Here is a 22588-nt window from a genome sequence, read left to right as displayed (position 1 = left end):
GAACTCGGTCTATCGCGGCAGTTGTTGCTTCATCCCATGACAGTTCGACTCAACGTAAATCTTCAAGGAAAGTCCTCCTCCATGTTATTTTAGGTCTTCCTCGCCGTCTCTTTCCATTCTTCAGGTTCCATAGAACCGCGACACGGGCAGGTCTCGGGTCCGGTAGCCGAAGGATAGGGCTTTAGAGCGTGATGTCATGGGAGGGGGAGTGGTCACGATTTTTGGTCGAGCCGCCATGTTAGTAGGCCAAACAAAGGGCTACAGGAGCGAAAGCAGATGGAAACATCAGCTATGGCATGTACTTGCTGTGTTGTCGATTGCAGTGTTAGGTGATAGCACGATAGGGAAAGAAATAAGCTGGAAAATGGGCTCTATTTTTACTGTTTCCCCTCCTGGAAGCAACGTGAGGGATCTCATGTATCTGATGTTACCAAACGAAGATGTCAGGCTTGGAGAGCAGCGGTGAGACGAGCTGATATCGAGTTCTCTGTCATCATTTTTTGTTGGTGTGCTCTCCACATCTTCATTCCGATAAGTTCTAAAGAAATTCGTATTGCTCTTTATAGGCTTTTAGTTTTATTTTCAATGCGCTGAGGTCATAGAAAATTAGAACAAACAGCCTAACGTCTCTTGGCATCCAGGCGCAAGCAGTCTCTTTGTCTTTTGTGCTGATTTTAAGCATGGTTCTGGCAGACCTGCTTCCAACAGTGTGTTTGTTTTGATTTGTGGCTTTCTAACATGGCGCCATGATCCCACAATGCACTGCGGCGTGACGTCAACTCTAAAGCCCTATAGGGCACACACAGACACACAGTGTTGGAACGACGATTACAAGATGCTTAAAAGCAGCTCAAAAGACAATGGACTGTATAGGGCTTTGGAGCGTGATGTCACGGGGGTGGGCGTGGAAAGGATTTTGGCCCGATCCGCCATTTTGGGGGTCTAAGTAAGGAGCGAAAGCATAGCCATGGTTCGTACTTGCTGTGTGGTCGGCTGCAATGTTCGATCTTACGACCGGCACGGGAATAAGTTTCGATTGTCTTTTTATGCTTTCCCAACCTGGAAGCAACATGAAGGAGCTCATGTATCGGATATTACCAAACGAAGGCGTCTAGCCTGGATAGCAGCCGTGAGACGAGCTGATATCAAGTTCTGTTACGTCTCCAGATATCAGCTGGTGTGCTCAAGACATTTTCATTCCGGTAAGTTCTAAATATGTTCACATCACACTTTATAGCTGAATAATATCATCGTTGGTGGTCTCAGAAGTTATAGAAATTGCGATCAAACATCGAATGGAGTGACTTGATAAAGACAATAAATGAAATGAGACAGGAAGGACACAAATTGGCGTTAATAATGGCCCGATTATCAATGTGTTAATTTGCATGTACTTTACAATTACGGGCATATAATATGATAACGATATTTTAGCAGTTCAATGATAGAGGTATAACATTAATTATGGTGGGGGGTGGAAAATGGCTATTTCACTCGATGCACTCCAGCTGACTTACTTTGACGACGTACTCAGAGTTTTGGCGGCTTGAAAATAGCCAAATCTTGCACCCAGCCATTTGTAAATTGGATGTGCGCCTCCAGTGACTTGTAATTACGAAACTGGTTCGCTGTGTAAGCGCTTACTCCACAAACAAGATACGTGAAGATATCGGGGTAGGACAGTGGCGGTAGGTCGTCTGGGTCTTTACTCCACTGCCGTATTTCATACGGGTCCACATTTCCAATGCACGCTATTTTCTGCAAGTACCGCTGCTTCGCCTCTGGACGCAATCGGTCTCTATACCGTCCGTTTTCTTTTGAGCTGCTTTTAAGCATGTTTCTTGTCGTCGTCGTTCCAACACAGTGTGTTTGTTTTGATTCGTAGACCCCGAAAATGGAGCTGCGCTCCCACAATGCATTGCGGCGTAACGTCAACTCCAAAGCCCTATAGAGACTTCGTCCAGAGGCGAAGCAGCGGTACTTGCAGAAAATAGCGTGCATTGGAAATGTGGACCCGTATGAAATTCGGCCGTGGAGTAGAAACCCTGAAGACCAACCGCTACTGACGTAGCCTGACATATTTTCGGACCTTGTCTGTGGAGTCAGCGCGTACAAGTCGTCATTCAAACAAAGGTAAGTCAGCTCGAGTACTGCAAGTGAAATGCGTTTGATTTCCCTGCAAACATTCAGATTAGTGCAGCATAAATTCATTCATGAGGGGAAATTACAGTGAGAACATGTGGAGGCTGTTAGATGGATAACATAGTGAGTTCAGTGCATTGATGTGACATTGTCCTGAAGGATTGTTATTCTTTATGGTTAAAGAAATTGCACTATTCATATTTATTATAAATAATCCTAATTACACATCTTGCTTCCATGTTTGTATCCTGTGTCACTAAAAATACATTTTATTTTAGTTTTATACATTGATTAATGACCTGCAGAATCTCCTTATCATATTAAGTGATTCATAATTGTCACTTTATGCTTTCTCCATCTCTAAAGTGATGACATCCTTGCATTACATACTTTAGGTTCATTTTCTGCAGGCAGGTTGTTGTGATATTTTGATACCATGGTAGCATTTGCTGAGTATTGTTTTTGATGTTATTATACAAAGGACCCTGTTTCTGCAATGCCCTTTGTTTGAACCTCATCTCCTCTTGCTGTGTCAACTGAAGATTTTATGGTGTGAAAGTAGATACTAAGGTTGGAGGGAAAACACCAACAAATCACTCTTTTACTTATCACTCCCTTGCAGAAGATGTTTATGTGAAGACCATCTGGGTTGTGTCAGAACTCACGGATGTAGGAGACCTCTGTATAAGATTTATAGGCCTTGTGAGTGCATCTTTATTGCCCTTGCTGAACAAAGGATTCCAACTGTCGAAGGACACCACCCCACCCAGTGGGCAGGGTCTGAACTGAAACTTGTTGTCTGCCTATAAAAACTGCTGCACAAAAGAATAAACTTTGAGTTAGTTTGGGATGACAATCTAGAACAGTCTCTGCGTCTTTTTGTTCTTCCAAACTGCTCCCGGTACTCCGGCCGGTGCCGTAATTAACCGTTGATCATACTTGAGAATATTTTAATTGTTATAGGTTAAAGGATGAACTCTGATGATGAAAGCCCACGCCTCAGAGAAACCCGGAATGGAGTTTCTTACACAGGTTTCAGAACTTTGTGTGTGTTTCAGGTCCTGCACTCTCAAAGACTGAATGAACCAGCATTGCAGCCATGGGTCACTGTTAGCATCACAGGGAAGGTTGAAGCCGCCCACTGCAGCTGTATGGCCGGAGTCGCAGAGACCTGCAGCCATGTCGCTGCTCTTCTGTTTAATGTAGAAGCAACAGTGTTGATCCGTGGCACAAGGACTGTTACAGATGAACCTGCATACTGGGTTTTGCTGGGTAATATGACCAAGATACAGCCAGAGGTTGGCCATAAGATGGACTTCTCCTCTTCAGCTGCCCAAAAAAAGGCTCTTGATCAAAACATAAACAGACCATCTGTAGTGACAGGTAAAAGGAGCCGTCCTCAAAACAGAAAAATCCCACCTGGTACTGTGGAGGAGTTGTCACTGCTATTGGATACTTTGCTGGAACACAGTAAAGCTGTGGGTTGTGGGAATGACCCATCATGTTTTATCTAGGGGTCTAGATTTATGCCTGTAGTGCACTGCCGTGTAAATAATTTGCATTTACTGAATATATACTGACTGAGTCCCACTGTTCAAAAGTTGAATAAAGAAACAAACTAATTTTTGCCTCTTTTTTTAATTTTATTAAAACCACTTTATAGAACATCACATCAGTAACAGTGTAGAATCCATGTCCTTTATAGTTTACAAATGACAAAACGTTTACACCAAATCATGAGTGTTTATATGATATCACCCACTACTAACATTAGTTTATTTACTGTATCTTTTGAAAAAATACAGCAATTTTAACAGCACAAGACTTAAGAATATTTAACAGGAGCAGGTTTCATTCTTCCCTGGTTTTATTATCACACTGTTCACCAAACGCAGCAAACCTTCACCATCTTATCCAGGAGGGTCACCTCTTCACCCTCACATGGAAGAAGTAATCTGATTGGCATGGTGGTATGTTTGAAGCAGGTCCCTTGTGTAGCACTGGAACTCAGTCATGATGTTTCATCCATTTAATAGGCTGGTTTGCTGCAATAATGCCAAATAATTAGCATCTCTATAAATAGAAGGTAGTTCTGCAAAATCACTCAGTAGAATGTTTTTTGTCATTTGCTATGAGCTCAGAGTGCATAGAAAATAAAACTAATAGGCTATAAAGATATGAACATATGTAGAACTTACCGGAATGAAAATGTCTGGAGCACCAACAGATATTTGGAGATGGAAGAGAACTGCACGTCAGCTCGTCTCACAGCTGCTCTCCAGGCTAGACGCCTCCGTTTGCTAACATTGATACACGAGCTGCTCATGTTGCTTCCAGGTTGGGAAAGAATGAAAAGATAAACCCTGTTGTGTGTGCCTTCGCTCCCTTTTCGCTTGCGCTTTGTTTAGACCCCCAAAATGGCGGCCTAAACCAGCGTGATGTCACAGGGGTGGGCGTGGAAAGGATTTTGGCCTGATGCGCCATTTTCCGGGACCAAACAAAGCGCAAGCGAAAAAGGAGCACACAGCTATGGATCTTCAATGCTGGCTGTAATGTTCGATCACACGACCGGCACGGGAATAAGCCTAAAAAGGTTTTGTCTTTTTATTCTTTCCCAACCTGGAAGCAACATGATAAGATAAGATAACCTTTATTAGTCCCACACGTGGGAAATTTGTTTTGTCACAGCAGGAAGTGGACAGTGTAAAAGTTATATAGCAAAAATTAGAATACGACAAGAATAAAATACTGTACCCAACTGTACAGAATAGAATAAAATAAAATACTATATACAGTAGAATAAAATATACAATAGGATAAAAATAGAATACAAATGCTTTATACAACTGAGTAAAAATACTACATTGCTGACCTTACAAAACGAAGGCGTCTTGCCTGGATAGCAGCCGTGAGACGAGCTGATATCCAGTTCTCTTCCATCTCCAGATATCTGTTGGTGCTCCAGACATTTTCACTCCGGTAAGTTCTATATATGTTCATATCACTCTTTATAGCTTAATAATATTATCGTTGGGGCTCTCGGAGGTTGTAGAAATTGCGAACAAACATAGAATTAAGTGACTGTGCAGACATACGTGCTATGTAACGATTCGCTAATTCTTTCGCACAACTGTAGGGAAGCCTGCCTATGAAATGAATCAAACAAATCCAGACTGGGTACCAACGTTACACACAGTAGCGGTTATTGATACAGGCGACATGGGCGGTTGCCCGGGGCAGCATTGTGGTGGGGGGCGGCATCACGGGCATCGGCAAAAAAAATAAAAATAAAAAATTGCTCGTACTCATGCTGCCCCGACATTAGCCAGCGCATATTGGGAATGGCATAGGCACCGATCGGTTTTCTATCGGCCATTTGCTGGGAGTAAGGACGCCCTCCGTTTGCGAGGTGCACCTGCTGCTTGCAGCACAGGGAGGAGAGGGCGGGGGATTCTCTGGCTGGAGCAGCATCTAATAACCAACTAACTAATAACTAACAATATTAATAATTTCTACAAAAAACTAATTTAGCTCTTCTAGATGCATAAACTTCATCACACAAGTAAACACAGCCTGATTGGAAATGCGGCATAGGTAGGAACAACCAGTCTTGTAGTCGTCCCCATTCACTCTCCAACCAATGATCACCTTCCAGCTGGAACTTACATAAACATAAAGGAAAGGAAAAACTCAATGCATCATGGGAATCCCCCGGCAGCCTACGTCTATTGCAGCATAACTAAGGGAGGATCCAGGGTCACCTGGTCCAGCCCTAACTATATGCTTTAGCAAAAAGGAAAGTTTTAAGCCTAATCTTAAAAGTAGAGATAGTGTCTGTCTCCCGAATCCAAACTGGAAGCTGGTTCCACAGAAGAGGGGCCTGAAAACTGAAGGCTCTGCCTCCCATTCTACTTTTAAATACTCTAGGAACAACAAGTAGGCCTGCAGAGCGAGAGCGGAGCGCTCTAATAGGGTGATATGGTACTACAAGGTCATTAAGATAAGATGGGGCCTGATTATTTAAGACCTTGTATGTGAGGAGCAGGATTTTGAATTCAATTCTGGACTTAACAGGAAGCCAATGAAGGGAAGCCAAAACAGGAGAAATATGCTCTCTCTTTCTAGTCCCTGTCAGGACTTTTGCTGCAGCATTTTGCATTATGCATGTATTTTTTAAAAAGTGAACATCTACAGCTGCAGTGTTGAAAAAAAATGTGGTTGAAAAATGTGGTTGCACCTAATTTTTGTGTTGATACACCTAAGAAAAAAAGTTAGGAGCTGAAACTTAAATGTTTCAGATCTGTTGCGTCTTCAAAAACCAAAATGAAATCACTGACACAGGAACACACAGGAATATTGTTGCTACTTGTTTTACTGAACCTTCTTTTTAGTCACATGTTCACAACACCAGTGTCCATTCACTGCCTCCTACAGGACACTCTCTTCTTCCACCTTTGTACAGGACATTCACGTAACGCAGCACCGATGCTGCCTCACCTGGCATTACCAGTATAGCAACACACTATTATCACACTCATTCTGTGTGTTCTTCAGATGAATAACATGAACTTCAGATGTCTGTACTTGTAATTAATAACCGCTATGCATACGCAAATAAATATATTTATATAAACAAATAATTCTTTACAATACCACAAGATCAAACAGATTCAAATATCAAACAAAGAAAACACAAAATCCAGTTTCTAAATGGAGGTGTTTGTAACTAAGGGGAACAAATCCAATTCGAGGCTTTCAGTTTCATTTCACAGGAACAGCTTTGCCTCTGTTTTACCTGCAGGTTCACACATGGAGAGAAATTTGCCTCGCATAGAAATCTGTGTATGCTTTGGAACTCGGTCTCTGTGTGTCTTTATAAGAGAACTCACTTGTCAAAACACAACCTAGATCCAAGTCCAAGAAACAGAACAGTGGGAACAGACCCAGAGACGCTAACAGGATCATGAGCTCTTCACATGTTTAGTTTGTAGAACATAAAGTGTGTAAAGTCACCAAAGTGTAAAACAGAATAAAACATTAAGGCTGAACTTATTAACTCATTTCAACTGGAGGAAATTTACTCAGTCACACTTCCTCCCATGAACACAAAGGTCCACTGTTTCTGAGTACACCACCTCTGACATCACAGATTCCTCTTCTCTTATTGTTTCTGTTTTGTTTCTTTGATAAGCTTCATCTGAAGTTTCGATCAGCTGATGTTACATAAACAAACGCTTTACTGATTTAAAAACAGACAGGATTGTAGTTTCACTTTGACATAACTTCCTGTTTTCATGCACAATCAGAGAAAAGAACGTTCCTTGAGTTTGGGAGAACATCTTAATATTTGTATATAGTATTTATACTATGAAGAGTATTTAAAGGTTTTTTAACATTGGAGTGAAACTGTGACTCCAGCCACCCATGAAACACCAACCATGTGAGACTCAAAGCTGCCATTACTGATCCAATCACATGTGCTGAGGTTGTGACTGTGGACAAACACAGCCTCTCATAAACTCTTTGATCATGTGTTTCACAAAAGGAACAGAACACAAAAACACAGACTCACCACTGAACATCCCCACCAGTGACTGTGTCCACAATACACTGCATGCTGCTCACTTCCACTAACGATGAATGTACTGCATCATTAGAGCCCTTCATGTTTCAACAAAGTGGCCACGCATGCACATACAACAGTGAGATCACATGGCAAGAAAGAAAAGAAACATGCACACAAAATTATTCTTGAAAAAAAGAAAGAAAAAACAGTTGGGTGATTTTTGTGTAGCCCTGGCTATATAAGTAGCTCATTATTTCAATTTGTTCATTAATATTGATAGTTAATTGCAAATGTTTAATGTGTTCAAGAATGTATACCTGCAAAGTATGTGATGTGTGTCAGTTAAATGCACAACCTTTTTATTTGTATTTTGAGGTTTATGTCATTATTTTTGATATGGTATTGATATGTACTACAGCTCCAGTGAACCCTGAAGTAGTCTCAGGTAGAGGGGTGGGAGTAAGTGGGGAGCCGTGTGCACTCTGCAGGAAGCGAGAGAGACGAGAGCTGAACAGTGTCGAGTGAACGCAGAGTTCATAGAAGGGCGACAGACGCATTTTCGGGTTGACGGATAGTTAACTGGAGTCGAGAACTGTTGTACCCTACTGTGAGGTAAATGTGGATTTTGTCTGACACTTGTATCCAATGTTATTGTGTAAAACGGATTAGCGCTAACACAGCCGCTAGCACAACTGCTAACATAGCCGCTAGCGTAGCCTAGCATATTCGCTAAGCTCTTGTTCTGCTCTGTTTTTATTTATTAAGCTAATGCTAAGATTGAATGTTATCGCATGTGAACTGGCATTTAGCGGAGTTGTGTGATTCAGTAGGAGGAGACGGACGTCTTGCTGGTGTGTCAGAGAGGTCCCTTCTGCTGGTGTGCTGAAGTTATGTGTTCACGTGGGAGCACGTGGAAAGGACGACTGTGAGTGCTGCTGCCGTGACCTGCTGGTAGCCGTGACCCAGTTTCACCGCTATCCCCTTGAACTGCCTGGAGGTGTGAGTACTGTTGTTTGCACGTGCTTTTTGTTTGTACTGCTTGGCAACAAGTGAAGCGACCATATTGTTTTAGGTCCCAACGCACCCGAGCCACGACTCAGGCCTGCAACGAGGGGTTTGCTAGCAGAAAGACTGTAGCACTTGAGGTGTGTGTGTTTGGTGAGAGTGCGTGTGGGCCCACAATATTATTTGATTATTTTGTTTCTGTTGAGGTAGATACCTTATCATTGTTTAACAAACTTTATTGATTTTACTTATTTTCTTTGTGTTGTTAATTCAGCATTCAGTAAAGTGGAGTTAACTTTATAATTGACCTGCTTGTGTGTGATTTATTTCCATATAGTGTAGTTTTATTGCATATTTAATACCATAAGCATTAAAAAGGGAGTATCAATAGGAAAGTGACAACAGGAACCCAGGGCCCCTCTCAATAGAACGTGGGACGGGTGTTACATTTGTTATTGTTAAAAGCTGTCAGACTTTATCTGGCACAATATAAAGAAGAAAATCACCTAAATCACAAAGAGGAAATTTAGTCAGTTACTCTCCTGTACTCTGATTACAGTCATGTATGTTTTCTCTGTGTGTGTTTGTGCTGCTTCTTTGTCCAAACAAACTCACTGGTTCTACATAAAGAACAAAGATTTGATCTCTGTGGCTGCAACACAACTTAAAGACCTTTTTTTTTTTTTTACTGTCTGTTTTGTTTTTGTCTCTCTGTGTATGGACAGATCAAATCAATTTCCCATATTGTTACAATAAAGTTACCATTAACTCAACTCACTGAGACACACTGGCAAATCAATCAATAAATCAAAGGTGGACAAAGTTCTGCAGAACAGCTGCACAGGAGCTCATGACCTTTGACTTTATTCATTAAGATCAAGTTTATCTCAATTCTCAGAGTGGAGGGTTGTCTCTACATTTCCCTGTTTCCTTGGAAACGTTCGTTTCCTGTTACTGTGAAACCTGTTAAATGTGACGTCAAAGTGAAACATAAGTCAGTTGTTGAGCTGTCTGGCACGGAAGTCAGTTCAACAACAGATTGACTTCTTACAAATTGCTTTGTAAAAGCAGTAGGTTCCTTTTGACCTACAGAGAAAGCAGATGGATTAAACCAATCTCACACTTTTTATCTTCATATGGATGTTTGTTCATCCTGATGATCAGAAGAGTGTTTGAGGATTTAACACATCTCTTAAGAACAACAGTAAGTGTTTGCTGTCTTTTTCTAAAATCATCTTCAGTCAAACTTTTTAGGTAAAAAGTTTCAGTTGTCATGGTTACAGTTCAGTTAACTTCCACCCACAAAAATGTTTGAACAGAAAAACTGTTTCAAAAACGATTGAGACAAATTTTAAAATTTTATTCAATTTCTACTGGATGTTAACCCTGTAAACCTTGAAACATGACATTTCTAGAAAATTCACATTTTATTGGTCCAACATATCAAACGTCGAACCAACACGACTTCTTCTTCTTCTGTATCAGGTGTTGAATCTGAGATTGAAGAGTTGAGTTTGAACACGCAGCTGAACAACAGGTCACGTGGAACAATATTCCACGTGACCTGTAGGTCACGTGTAGGACATTTGTAGGACCTGTAGGACATTTTGAGATCGAGCAAATCGTTGAAGAACAAATTTTGATCTTTATTTAAACCTTAAATTTAATCTGATGTGTTCAGGTTTAAGCTCAGGTTCAGTTATTCAGTGAAAATACCAACAGACTCAGACATTTAGAACAAGCTAAGAGTCAGATGAGCAGAAACAGAGAACACGGACATGTCTGCTGCAACTCCGTCACTCTGCTCCACGCTGATGTTTGTCCTGTTCGTCTCTGCAGGTGAGATTTAACTGATAGAAACTAAACTGAGTTTAATTCTGAGATAAAGAGTCTCAGTCTGGTTTACATGCTGATTATATTTCTCTAAGAAGTAGTTTCATATTCATTCAGTGTTTCGATCGACACAAAGCTGGGTGGAGTCTGTGTGTGTTGGTCAGCAGTTTGTAGAACAGAGACAAAGAAGTGTAATGTGTGTGTCAGTGTGATGTGTTGTAGTTTCAGGAGTCAGTATACAGCTACAAAGCTTTTTGTTCAGTGTACAGGGTACTATTCACGATACAATATCTCAGGATATTATACAGGGTGGGCCATTTATATGGATACACCGTAATAACATGGAAATGGTTGGTGATATTAAAGTCCTGTTTGTGGCACATTAGTATATGTGAGGGGGCAAACTCCTCAAGATGGGTGGTGACCATGGTGGCCATATAGAAGTTGGCCATCTTGGATAAAACTTTTGTTTTTTCAATAGGAAGAGGGCCATGTGACACATCAAACTTATTGGTAATGTCACAAGAAAAACAATGGTGTGCTTGGTTTCAACGTAACTTTATTCTTTCATGAGTTATTTACAAGTTTCTGACCACTTGTAAAATGTGTTCAGTGTGCTGCCCATTGTGTTGGATTGTCAGTGCAACCCTCTTCTCCCACTCTTCATACACTGATAGCAACACCGCAGGAGAAATGCCAGCACAGGCTTCCAGTATCCGTAGTTTCAGGTGATGCACATCTCGTATCTTCACACCATAGACAATTGCCTTCAGGTGACCCCAAAGATTAAAGTCTAAGCGGGTCAGATCGGGAGACCTTGGGGGCCATTCATCTGGCCCACGACGACCAATCCACTTTCCAGGAAACTGTTCATCTAGGAATGCTCGGACCTGGCACCCATAATGTGTTGGTGCACCATCTTGCTGGAAAAACTCAGGGAACGTGCCAGCTTCAGTGCATAAAGAGGGAAACACATCATCATGTAGCAATTTCAAATATCCAGTCGTCTTGAGGTTTCCATTGATGAAGAATGGACCCACTATCATTGTCCTCCGTATACCACACCAAACCATCACTTTTATTGTTCCAACAGTCTTGGAGGGATCCATCCAATGTGGGTTAGTGTCAGACCAATAGCGGTGGTTTTGTTTGTTAACTTCACCATTCACATAAAAGTTTGCCTCATCACTGAACAAAATCTTCTGCGTGAAATGAGAGTCCTGTTCCAATTTTTGTTTTGCCCATTCTGCAGATTCTGTGCGCCGATCTGGGTCATCCTCGTTGAGATGCTGCAGTAGCTGGAGTTTGTAAGGGTGCCATTTGTGAGTAGCTAATATCCGCCGAAGGGATGTTCGACTAATGCCACTCTCCAGTGACATGCGGCGAGTGCTACGCTGTGGGCTCTTGCTGAATGAAACTAGGACAGCCACTGATGTTTCTTCATTAGTGACAGTTTTCTTGCGTCCACATTTTGGAAAATCCAACACTGAACCAGTTTCACGAAACTTAGCAAGCAGTTTGCTAACTGTAGCATGGGAGATGGGTGGTCTCGTAGGGTGTCTTGCATTGAAATGTGCTGCAATGACCCTGTTACTGCGTTCACCAGATATTAACACAATTTCGATCTGCTCCTCACGTGTTAACCTCTTCGACATGTCAATGGCTGTGAACAAAGAGAAACTTGTAAATAACTCATGAAAGAATAAAGTTACGTTGAAACCAAGCACACCATTGTTTTTCTTGTGACATTACCAATAAGTTTGATGTGTCACATGGCCCTCTTCCTATTGAAAAAACAAGTTGTATCCAAGATGGCCGACTTCTAAATGGCCACCATGGTCACCACCCATCTTGAGGAGTTTGCCCCCTCACATATACTAATGTGCCACAAACAGGACTTTAATATCACCAACCATTCCCATGTTATTATGGTGTATCCATATAAATGGCCCGCCCTGTATACAAACAGCTGTAGCTCCATAAAGGCAGCATGCAGAGACTCACAGTGTCTTATAATGAGAGGCTGCTTTCTCTCACACATTATGTTCACTTATTATCAGCACATGTTGTTGTTTGTGGAACAGAGTTATTGTAGTTTTTTCTCATTAGTTTGAGTTTTTATTCCATTTGGACTTTTTGTGTTTAGTTCAGTTTAGTTTCCAGATGATTTTCTTCTTTTTCAGGTTTGATTATTTATTGCTTGAAGAGTTTTAATAGTTTTATTCTTTTTTCATTCTTACTGTTTGGAGGTTTGTGTCAGAGGCCAGATTCAGGAGCATCAGTACAGCTGTTACAATAAAAAGCAGTGACTCAGTCTGACAGACATCCAGAGTCTCAATGAACTCGTCCATCAACAACATTTTATCAAACTAACAGATTCTAAAACCAAAGATTTGTTTTTCAGATGATGTTTTTCATCCGTCTCAGTCTTTGCTCATGAACTTTGTCTCCAAACGTCTCAGCCTGAGCTTCCCTCTGATGAACTCGTTCATAATCTCGTCCATTCTGCTCTCAATGAAAATCTGAACATGTTCAGCTCTGCCTCCTGTCTTTGTGTCAGAGTCTCCAAAGCAAACATGACAGCAGCTCACTGCCATCTTCAAACCTTCCCTTTCACTCTTGCTTCTGTCCTTCTGTCACAAATCAGCCCTGATGAAGATGCTCGGGATCAGGTGAGGAGGAGGAGAAGACTCGCTGTGGTGACGCCTGAAGGGAGCAGCTGACACAAGAAGAAACACAATCAAAGATCATCATCTAATAACAGAAGACTGTCTTTTATTGTGTGTTTCTGATTGGCTGCTGTAGAAGTGAACACTTTGACCTTTAACCTCTCTGCTCTGTGTTGTTTCCTCTTTCAGAGCAGAAAAACATCACAGCTGAGTCTGGACAGGACGTCACTCTGACATGTCGAGCTCCAAACAACAACATCCTTATTTTAGAGTGGAGCAGAGCTGACCTGAGAGATAAATATGTGTTTTTGTACCGGGATGGGCACATTCACTCAGATGGTCAGCATCCATCTTTTAAGAACCGGGTGGATCTGCAGGACAGACAGATGAAGGATGGAGACGTGTCTTTGATTCTGAAGAATGTGACGATTAATGATGCTGGAGCATACGAGTGTGGTGTCGTCCTGATAGGAACAAAGTATTTGAATCTCATCAACATCATCTACCTTCATGTTGTTCCTCCAGGTGAGTGAGTAGAGTTGAGTGTGTGTGTGATCAGAGGTGAAGCTGCTTCCTGGTTGTTGATGTTTGTTTCTAAAGATGTTGTTGATGAGACTTTGTAGAAAGCAGCTGGTCTGAGTGATGTGATCAGAGTGCAGTAGATAATGTCTGACAGCAGTTTGAAGAGGAAATGGATTCTGTTCTGTTCTTCACTCATCACCTACCTGACACCTCACACCTGTTTCTCACAGGAGGACAAGAGAAGGATGAAGACAACAAAGATGGAGGGAAGGAGGATCTATCTACTGGACTGATAGCTGGTCTGACAGTTTCTGCAGTACTTCTTCTTGTTGCTGTTGTTGGTATCCTGATCTACAGAAGCTGTAAACCGAATCCTGCTGATCCACATGTAGCAGAGCATCTTCAGCCTGAATGTGAGTCAGATGAACAAACACAAAGAAAGATAAATAAATGATGGTGAACATCCAGCAGACGCTGTAGAAAGCTGGATGTTCAGAGTCTGATGTTATTTCTCTGATGATCATCATGTTCAGACTCCGACCAACAGTGTGTGTCTGTGCTGTCTGTCAGTGACTCTGAACTACAGTTTATTCATCTTCAGACTGTTCATGAGATTTACTGACACAAAGTCAAACTGTGTTACAAACATACATGAATTTCTGAGCTCTGATCTCAGAGTCGGTGAGTGTTTTTGTGTTGGAGCTTCAGGTTCAGCTGTTTGTAAGAACTTACTTGTTCTGTGAGAGATGAACAACACAGACCTGAGATCAGCTGCTACACACACTGAATGAAGTGACAACACAAACGCTGTGTGATGATCTGAGTGTAGATGAAGGTCTGTGGATTATAGACGATCAATAATCTGCCTGCTTGTGTTCAGAATCATTGATCAGTTACAAATGAACGAGCTTTGACTCAGTTTGGATGTAGAAATGTTGTCCAAGTCAAACTGAGCTCTTCGTGGAAGTAGAACAATCGTGGGAGACCATCATCATTTATCTGAGAGTTGTTCCTCCAGGTGAGTGAGTAGAGTTGAGTGTGTGTGATCAGAGGTGAAGCTGCTTCCTGGTTGTTGATGTTTGTTTGTTGTATGGATGAGCTGGTGGATGTCAGAGGTAGACAGATGTTTCTCCAGCTGTTGTCTTTGTGGCTGGAAGTCTAGAGTTGTAGAGCAGCATTGTTTGGGTAAGGTTAGAGCAGAAACAAAGACATTTATGAATCCGTCTCTTTTTCTATAGACTCTACAGAATTCTGACAGTTCTGTATTTTTATGGCTTCTTTTAAACTCTTCTTTCTAAGACTCACACCTAACCCCCTGAGTTTTTTTCTTCCTGTGTTTTTGTGATGTGTAGGGTTTTTTTTTTTTAATTATACACAAGCTTAAGATGCTGTTGGAATCACATTGACAGTCTGATGCTGTCTTGCTTAAATAAATGTTGTAGGTAAATTGATGGCGACTCTTGGGCTTTACTTCTGTGTCTAAAATAGTTTTAGTTATAAATCAGTGACTGTAGAAAACATGGACGATGCCACCGCTGCCTAAAAATGAAGCCAAAACGTCTCTATCACCCTCTCTTTTCTGGCTGCAGTATGGGTCATAAACTAGTGATGTGCGATACCACTGATTTCCTTTCCGATTCGATACCAAGTACTTTTCAGGGTGGTATCGACGATACTGATCTGATACCGATACTTTATACAAAAAAACTTATTTTATTTATTGTATTTCAAATTATAGCATCATAATGATTACAGGACATCAGATTACTTGTTCTTATCACTTAATAATGCAGAGTTCATCATATAGAAATAAAAAAAACTGAAGTTGTGCCTATTTGAACACCTTGCCTGCCTGCAGCACTAAAGGACTCTGTGAGAGACGTCTGTCTCGCCCTAGCAGCACCTGACTCTCTCCTCCTCTTCAGTTCGTCTCAACATACGCGCCTCATATTCTGTGATATGATTTACTCTGAGGTGTTTGACAAGGTTAGTGATGTTGCCACAACCAAACATGCCAACCCTCCCGATTTTTCCGGGGGAATCCCGGAGCCACCATTCTCCCGAATTTCCACCTGGACAACAAAATTGAAAAACCATATCGCAGAATTCATAGCGCGGCCGAGCCAATTCCAGTTTCCAACAATGGCAGCAGCAACTTAGTTTTAATATTATTCTTATTTCTCTTTCTGGGTCGCAAAAAAACCCCAACTTTTAACATGTAACAGTTACGCTCAGCCATTGTTATGAGTGCGCGCGCCAAGGGGCTGCGAGACATTTATACAGCCGTATTTCGCACATGACTATGAAAGGCGGAAGAGGAAGTAGTTCCTTTGAATGTAGACAATCCGAATGTTATAGTTTCTTTCCACTGTGTTGCTGTTAATGATAAACTACAAATTAACCCCAAATTACTAAAAATATCGATATTTTAATGTGAGAATCGATTCTAGAACATAAATGACTGGTATCGGAGGAATCGATATTTCAGGATCGATCCGCACATCACTATCATAAACCCCACCTCCTCCATGTTAGCAGATGGGATTGCTGTCAAGCTAAAATTAATTAATTACCATCCTTAGCTAGGTAGCTAGCTAAGATGAGCACTCGGCTGTCGGTTGTTGTTTTGTAAAGGTCGTTTAGCTAACCCGTGCAGGTGAATGAACCCTGACTAAAGAAATCAAGCGAAACGCCCTGGGCTGCTCAGTCACTAATTATCATTGCTGTACTTTTAATACAAGTATTATACTGTAAAGGCAACAGGCTGGACTCTGCTTCAGCTCCTGTGCAGAGCTGAATATTAAATATGTGCAAACAACAGCATGTTTTCTGTCTCTTGCCCAGTGTTGGGACTAACGCATTATTAAGTAACGCGTTACAGTAACTACGTTATTATTGTGGTAACGAGCACAGTAATTAGTTATTATGCCAAAATTACTCGTTACTGGGATTTAGATAGCCACCACACGAAGTAATGAATAACGAGCCTATCTTGGAGCTTCCACAGATTCAGTAACATTAGCAAGTGGTGGTGGCCAGCAGGTGGATGAAGGAAAAGGAAGGCAAGAGGAGAGACCCGAAGCGGCCGCCTGTCCGAGTGTCAGGTGAACTGAACTTCAGGTAAGAAGTTATGACCTGCAGTCTCTCTGGGTCAGATATAAACCAAGTTTAGTTGGAGCTTATTTTCGTTATGCTGACTTTTTCGTACTGCATGCTAGCTAGCATGACGGGGTTTCTATACAGCTGGGTGGGTGCTAAGAAATACTTTCTTATTCTCATTTAAAATATCTAGCTTTTAAAAAATAATTATCTGAGTCTTACAACAAACGATTGATAGATTGATGCATATATACCATCAAGACAGTGTACATCACTGTCACAACAGCGTTTGTTTTCATTCAAAGGGTTTAAGATTTTTCCTATAATGGTGGGCCGGTCTCTAGTCAAAACGCCCGGGCTGATTTTTTTGTCCCAGTCCAGCCCTGTATGCAGCTCATCTGCAGTCTGGTGTTACCTACATCTTCCTATTCAGAAGGCAGAATTTCTGAGTTCTGAGTACAATCAAAGCACCACGACTGCAGTTTTTGTGTTGGATGTAAGAAGCGCACATGATGCTGTGACGTAGGCTAGAATCAAGGTGGCGGTCAACGACGGTCCAGGCGTGGGATTTCTCTCGTGGAAATATGCACATTATCTTTTCCTTTCTGTTGGTAGGTGGCACAGTGCACTTGTGGCAAGTAAGCAAGCTAGAAGACTGGCAATCTGGCTGGGTATCCAGTTACGGAAGCAACACATTAACAAGAGAATTCTGAGTAAAACCAAAGTTACTTTCCCTAGTAACTAGTTACTCTGAAAGTAACGAGTAACTTGAAGTAACTGAGTAACATTTGATGGAAGTAACTAGTAATGTAACTAAGTTATGTAAAATTATGATATTATTTTATGCCATGTTATACCCCTAATCAAAGATTGTGAATTATTATGTAGTTTTAGTTTGCATTATTCTCCTGAATTAGAAGAAGCTGATAACTATTGCATTAGTTAAACTGATTTGCATTACATTAAATTGCTGACTTGTTGTGAATGAATGATATTGTTTTATGATGCATTATATTGCTGAGTTATAAGAAATACTGTTCGCAGAAGGTTATTGTCTAATTTGTCTGAGTAGAAGAGAACAGAGTGTGCTGGAGTTTTCTGCCCCATCTCAGCAGGAGCAGATAAACAGGGAGCCAAGGTCATAGCTCAGGCGCTGTGTGAGAGAGAGCATGTGAATGTTTAGGCTTTTTATGATAAGGTGGAGGCACCAGAGGCTATAAAAGTTTGAGCAATGCTCCACCATTTTGAGATTTTGAGGCTGTCTGCATCAGTGTCCATCTCCCACGTGTGTGATCATTAAATCATCGTTTGACTCAACCCGGCCGGACCAGTGTTGTTATTGTGGTTTTTACTCTTGTCTCCATCCCCAATATTTTGAACCTTAACAGCTTGGGGGCTCGTCCTGTGGTATTGGGGTGGAATTTAAAAGTTTGGACGGTCCGAGGTTGTCGAACGGACAGGCACGAGCCAGTGGTCTGATGTGAGTGGACAAAAGCCGGCTTATCTAAAGGTAAGGCACTACCTGTTGAATTATTTCCAAAATGTGCCAAATTGGATATGACTAAATTAAAGTCTACTCACTGAAATTACTGGTAGAGGGTCTGTTTTGATTTTGATGAGAATCACCGTGTGTTATGCAGTTAAAGTTGCTTAAGAGTATTTAATGAAGTTGAAGAAATATGAAACTGTTCCCAGAAGTAACAGAGAATGTTGGGTTTGAGTCCCTGGATATTGAGCTGAAGGCTCAGGTAGTTTGGTAGGGAAATTAGGACAGAAACTGTTCCCAGAAGTAACAGAGACTGGTTAATAGTTTTACAAATTAGGACAGAAACTGTTCCCAGAAGTAACAGAGACTGTTTAATTGGTCGTAAAAAAGTTATCTTTCTTCGGTGAGACCCGTTATGGTAAAATTTCTCAAAATCGGTTAGGTGAAAATTATTATAGGACGGCAGCCCAGAAGTCTGCTAAGAAGCACATAGCCCGGGGGTTACGCCCCCTCCTGGCCGTGGACGCGCGGTCTTGACCTGTCGGCGAACAGGGTTAGTTCAGTTTGGCTTTAACTGTGGGGTACAGGGCATCCTGAAATAAGCTAGGAGTTAGAATCTCCTCACCGTTTAAAACGGTGTCATGTGCTTGTTTGGACAAAGTTAAATTGAGTTAGGGATTTAGAAGTTAGGTCAGAAACTGTTCCCAGAAGTAACAGATACTGTTTGATTGATTACAAAAAAGTTGGACTTTCTTCGGTAAGACCCGTTATTTTAAATTTGTCGAAATTTGTTAGGTGCTGAATCTGTCAGGCCTGTCAGTGATTGTAAATATAAGACGTCTTTGTAATATAAAATAGAGTTTTGTCTGAGCTTTGTGTGACCCTGTGTGTGACGACAGCGCACTGCAGCGCTGCGAGCTATTTTTAGACGGTGTGTGAACATGCAAATGAGCTGTGACGCGCACAGAGGACTTTGCTTCCTGTTTAGCGTGTTTTTGAGTTTTATAATTTTGATTTGCAAACAATGATACATGCCTGTAAGTAAAACGCTGATTTTGCTGATTATGATACTACAAATAAGGTGTTGAATGACTAGGGTGTGAATGATGTTGGAGTTTAAAGCGGAAACTCAGAGAGGAGTGTGTTGGGAGACTGGCATGTAGTCTGCAGTGCAAAGGTGGGCGTCTTGCCTGCTGGTCTATTTAACAGTGATGAAAATGATATTAAATAAATCTCTCAGTGTGTTGATACAGGTGGCTATGGGGCTGGACCAACTGCCCCCACAAGCACGGCGGCCGAAGCAAAATTATAGTAATGGACACCAAACTCAGCAAGAATCAGCAGCTGTGGAAAAGACAGCAGCTAGCAGAGAATTAAAGGAGAAATTAAGAGAAGTTTTACACATAAAATTGCGGCCAACAGACTTGTGGAGGTTGGGAAGGCGCCTGGAGCATCACAACAAAAAGGTGAAACAAAAACACACACAAGCAGAGAAATGTGAGAGAGAGGCACGTGCTAGAGAAATGCCTCGTTTGAGAAGAAACGTTAAATTAGCCCATGCGTGCACATACACGCAATGAAGAAACAGCTTACACCCATGAACATGTGAAGATTTTCCAGCAACTTTAAAGCAGTGAAGCTTAACATACACCCGCCGTTACACAATAAAGTTTATCCACTACTAACAAATAAACCCTCTGGGTTGCAGGACAACAACTTAACTTCAAAAAAAAAAAAATCACAACCAGTGATAACACGACAAATTTAGTGGTTAATAAAAGTCAAATTGTGACATGTTTTCTTCTGATTGATTAATACAAGTGATTACTGAATGAAAGAAAATTCCATTTTTGTGCTTTAAACATGATCTTAAGAATTTTAACATGTACCTGTGTTGTCCTGTCAGCTTGGTGGGTTATGAGAGGATTATATGGTGAAAAAAAAAAAAAAAAAAAAAGGGGGAGAGAAGGCTGACACAGGGCCTGGTCCCGTTGTTTTTCCCCTCTCTGAGTAACACAGCCAATACAACATGATTTTCCTGTTCGTTTGTTTTTGTTTTGTTTTTTTTCTCTTTATGCTTGATTACAGGCTGCTTTGTCGGCCCGGAAAAGCCGAGGCTGACCCTGGACTCCTGCTCTCCCCTCTACCATCTTTGCTCTCTCCTCTACCATCTTTGATGTGACCCTGACCAAATGCTAAAGCAGCTGAACCCGCAACAACAACTTGAAACTGTCAACAGTGCTGCAGGAAAACGATCTCAGGCAGCAGAGACGGAGAGCGGTAATCCAAGGCCCGTTTCACTACACGGGGAGATTTCTGTCAGCGTCTTTTCTTTCTGAGAAGACTGAGAAAGGCCCGGCTCCCACCACCGATTCTGACCACCTTATATAAAGGAATTATTGAGAGCATCCTGAGCAGCTATATCACTGTCTGGTTCGGGAACAGCACCATGCCGGACAGCACTACAGAGGGTTGTGCGATCAGCTGAGCGCACCATCCGCTCCGAGCACCCTGACCTGCACTCAATCTACAGCAGGCGGTGCTGGACCAAGACCAGGAAGATCGTGAAAGACCTCAGCCATCCCAACAACAGACTGTTCTCTCTGTTGCTGTGTACGTGACAAAGAAACATCTGGATTTGGAAAACGAGGCACTCGCAAAGCCACCAGCATTGTGCCTGATTGGACACACCCCTCTCACACCCTCTTTACATTCTTGCCATATGGAAAAAGACAGCTTCAGCTGACAGAGCTGTGACGAGACGCCCATTAAGCCCAGATGAAAAGTGAGGCCGAGCAAAACCATGCTGACCTTAACCACTCTGCATTAAAACTGTGCAGGACAGTGACGGACCAACAATGACCATCGGGCAGCAAAAAGGGCGTGCAAGAGACAGGAGGAGTAACTGAGGTCACCTCAGAATGGACAAAACACCAGGAGAAAATAAGCTGAAGGCACAGGTGTCGGGGCTTGGCCAGGAGCTGACCTCTGAGAAGAGCCGAACAGCAGAGCCGCAAAAGGCCGTGGAGCAAAGCAAGGAAAACATCAATGGACTTAAATCTGATTTCTACGGAAAAGACTCTGAGGTTTCTGCCCTCAATAAGACCTCGAGGCATCAGAGCAGAAACTGAGCATGGCCCAGGAGGAGCTAGCTGAAAATCGAACCCATCAGGCTTGGAGTCCAAGACACCGGACTTGAAATCAGGCCGGAGCATCCTGGAGCTAGATGAGCAGTGTGATTTGTCCGGTCTGCTATGGAGCGAACGTTAGGGGGATGGCTTCCTGTCGCCTCTGCCGTCCTCCGATCGCTCAGCGTCCTGGGCTGCCCAGCTCTGGACTGAACGCTCGGGCCGAGACACCCAAACAACCATGGACTCCATTCCCCTGGAATGGGACCACGACTACGACCTGAGCCGTGGGCTTGAAAGTGCAAGCAGGGATCCCAGAGAGCCTTGAGGCCTGTGTTAAACTAACAGAACAAAGATTGAGGTCTTCCACTGGGGAGGTGGAAGCTGCAGACTCTCCTATACACCTTCTGGATGTCAGCCGTTCCACCTGCAAACAAACGGACAGCAGTCGTACTTCTGCAAGCAACAAACGGACATCCAGACAATTGAGCTGCGTATCAAAACCCTGAAGGAAGACCGAAGCAAAAGGGTCAAGTTAAGGAGGAGCGAAATAAGGAGAAGATGCTGGACACTGGAGAAAAGGACTGCCTCAATTGGGGCCAGAACCAGTATGGACAGAACTCTGAGCAGCAGCACCAATGGATGCAAACAGACTGAAAAGGAGGAGGGCAGGACCCAGGGCACGCTTCAGGCCGTGGTTTACCCAGAACACTACAACAGGAAAGTGATGAACACAAACACCCACACAAACACACACATCTACATGCACCGACTCAGAGTGAAAAGAAACATACATATGAACATATGCACTCGTTGATTGAGGGAGAAATGACACACACACACACACACACAAATTAAAATGTTGATTCAATGAACTGAGAAGTGATCCACACACACACACGCTGATGCAATGAAGAATGCTTTACTAACAAATGCTGCACACAAACATCCAAATACGGAGTTGGTTACAACAGCAAGAACTGATTGATTATTTATTGCTTAAATGTATTTCATGCCACGCAGAGGGCATTTGTGTAGATTTAGAGGACGTGGTCTGAAGCACTTTGATAATGAAAACAATGTCTGTGCGTGATGTCTGTTTATGGCTCAAAGCCTCCACTGAATTGTTTACTGTGCT

General features: G+C 42.2%; 1 protein-coding gene and 1 long non-coding RNA gene across 3 annotated transcripts in view; both read left to right on the top strand.

The window, feature by feature from the left end:
* Positions 1–16651, top strand: part of LOC113018854 (uncharacterized) — a 192201-nt gene extending 175550 nt beyond the window's left edge. The window contains exons 1-3 of one of the 2 annotated variants that reach the window (XR_013906524.1): positions 7931–8320; positions 8536–8707; positions 13405–13543. Coding sequence is in view for 1 of the 2 variants with exons in the window: in XM_080299146.1 (XP_080155272.1) it covers positions 13405–13740; positions 13968–14191 (560 nt within the window). In the remaining variant the exon portion in view is untranslated. Of the gene's footprint in view, positions 1–7930; positions 8321–8535; positions 8708–13404; positions 13741–13967 lie in introns of those variants that run through there. The other variant, XM_080299146.1, reaches the window with a different exon arrangement.
* LOC145425840 (uncharacterized) lies at positions 1990–3764 on the top strand. Its single transcript, XR_013906601.1, has 2 exons — positions 1990–2133; positions 3201–3764. It is a non-coding gene; the product is annotated as an uncharacterized LOC145425840 (long non-coding RNA).
* Positions 16652–22588: the final 5937 nt, after the last annotated feature.

This window comes from Astatotilapia calliptera, chromosome 3 (assembly GCF_964374335.1).
Source record: "Astatotilapia calliptera chromosome 3, fAstCal68.1, whole genome shotgun sequence".
In the NCBI taxonomy this organism is placed as follows: Eukaryota; Metazoa; Chordata; class Actinopteri; order Cichliformes; family Cichlidae; genus Astatotilapia; species Astatotilapia calliptera.
The sequence above is the reverse complement of the archived record's forward strand: the minus strand, read 5'-3'. Positions and strand labels throughout refer to the sequence as shown.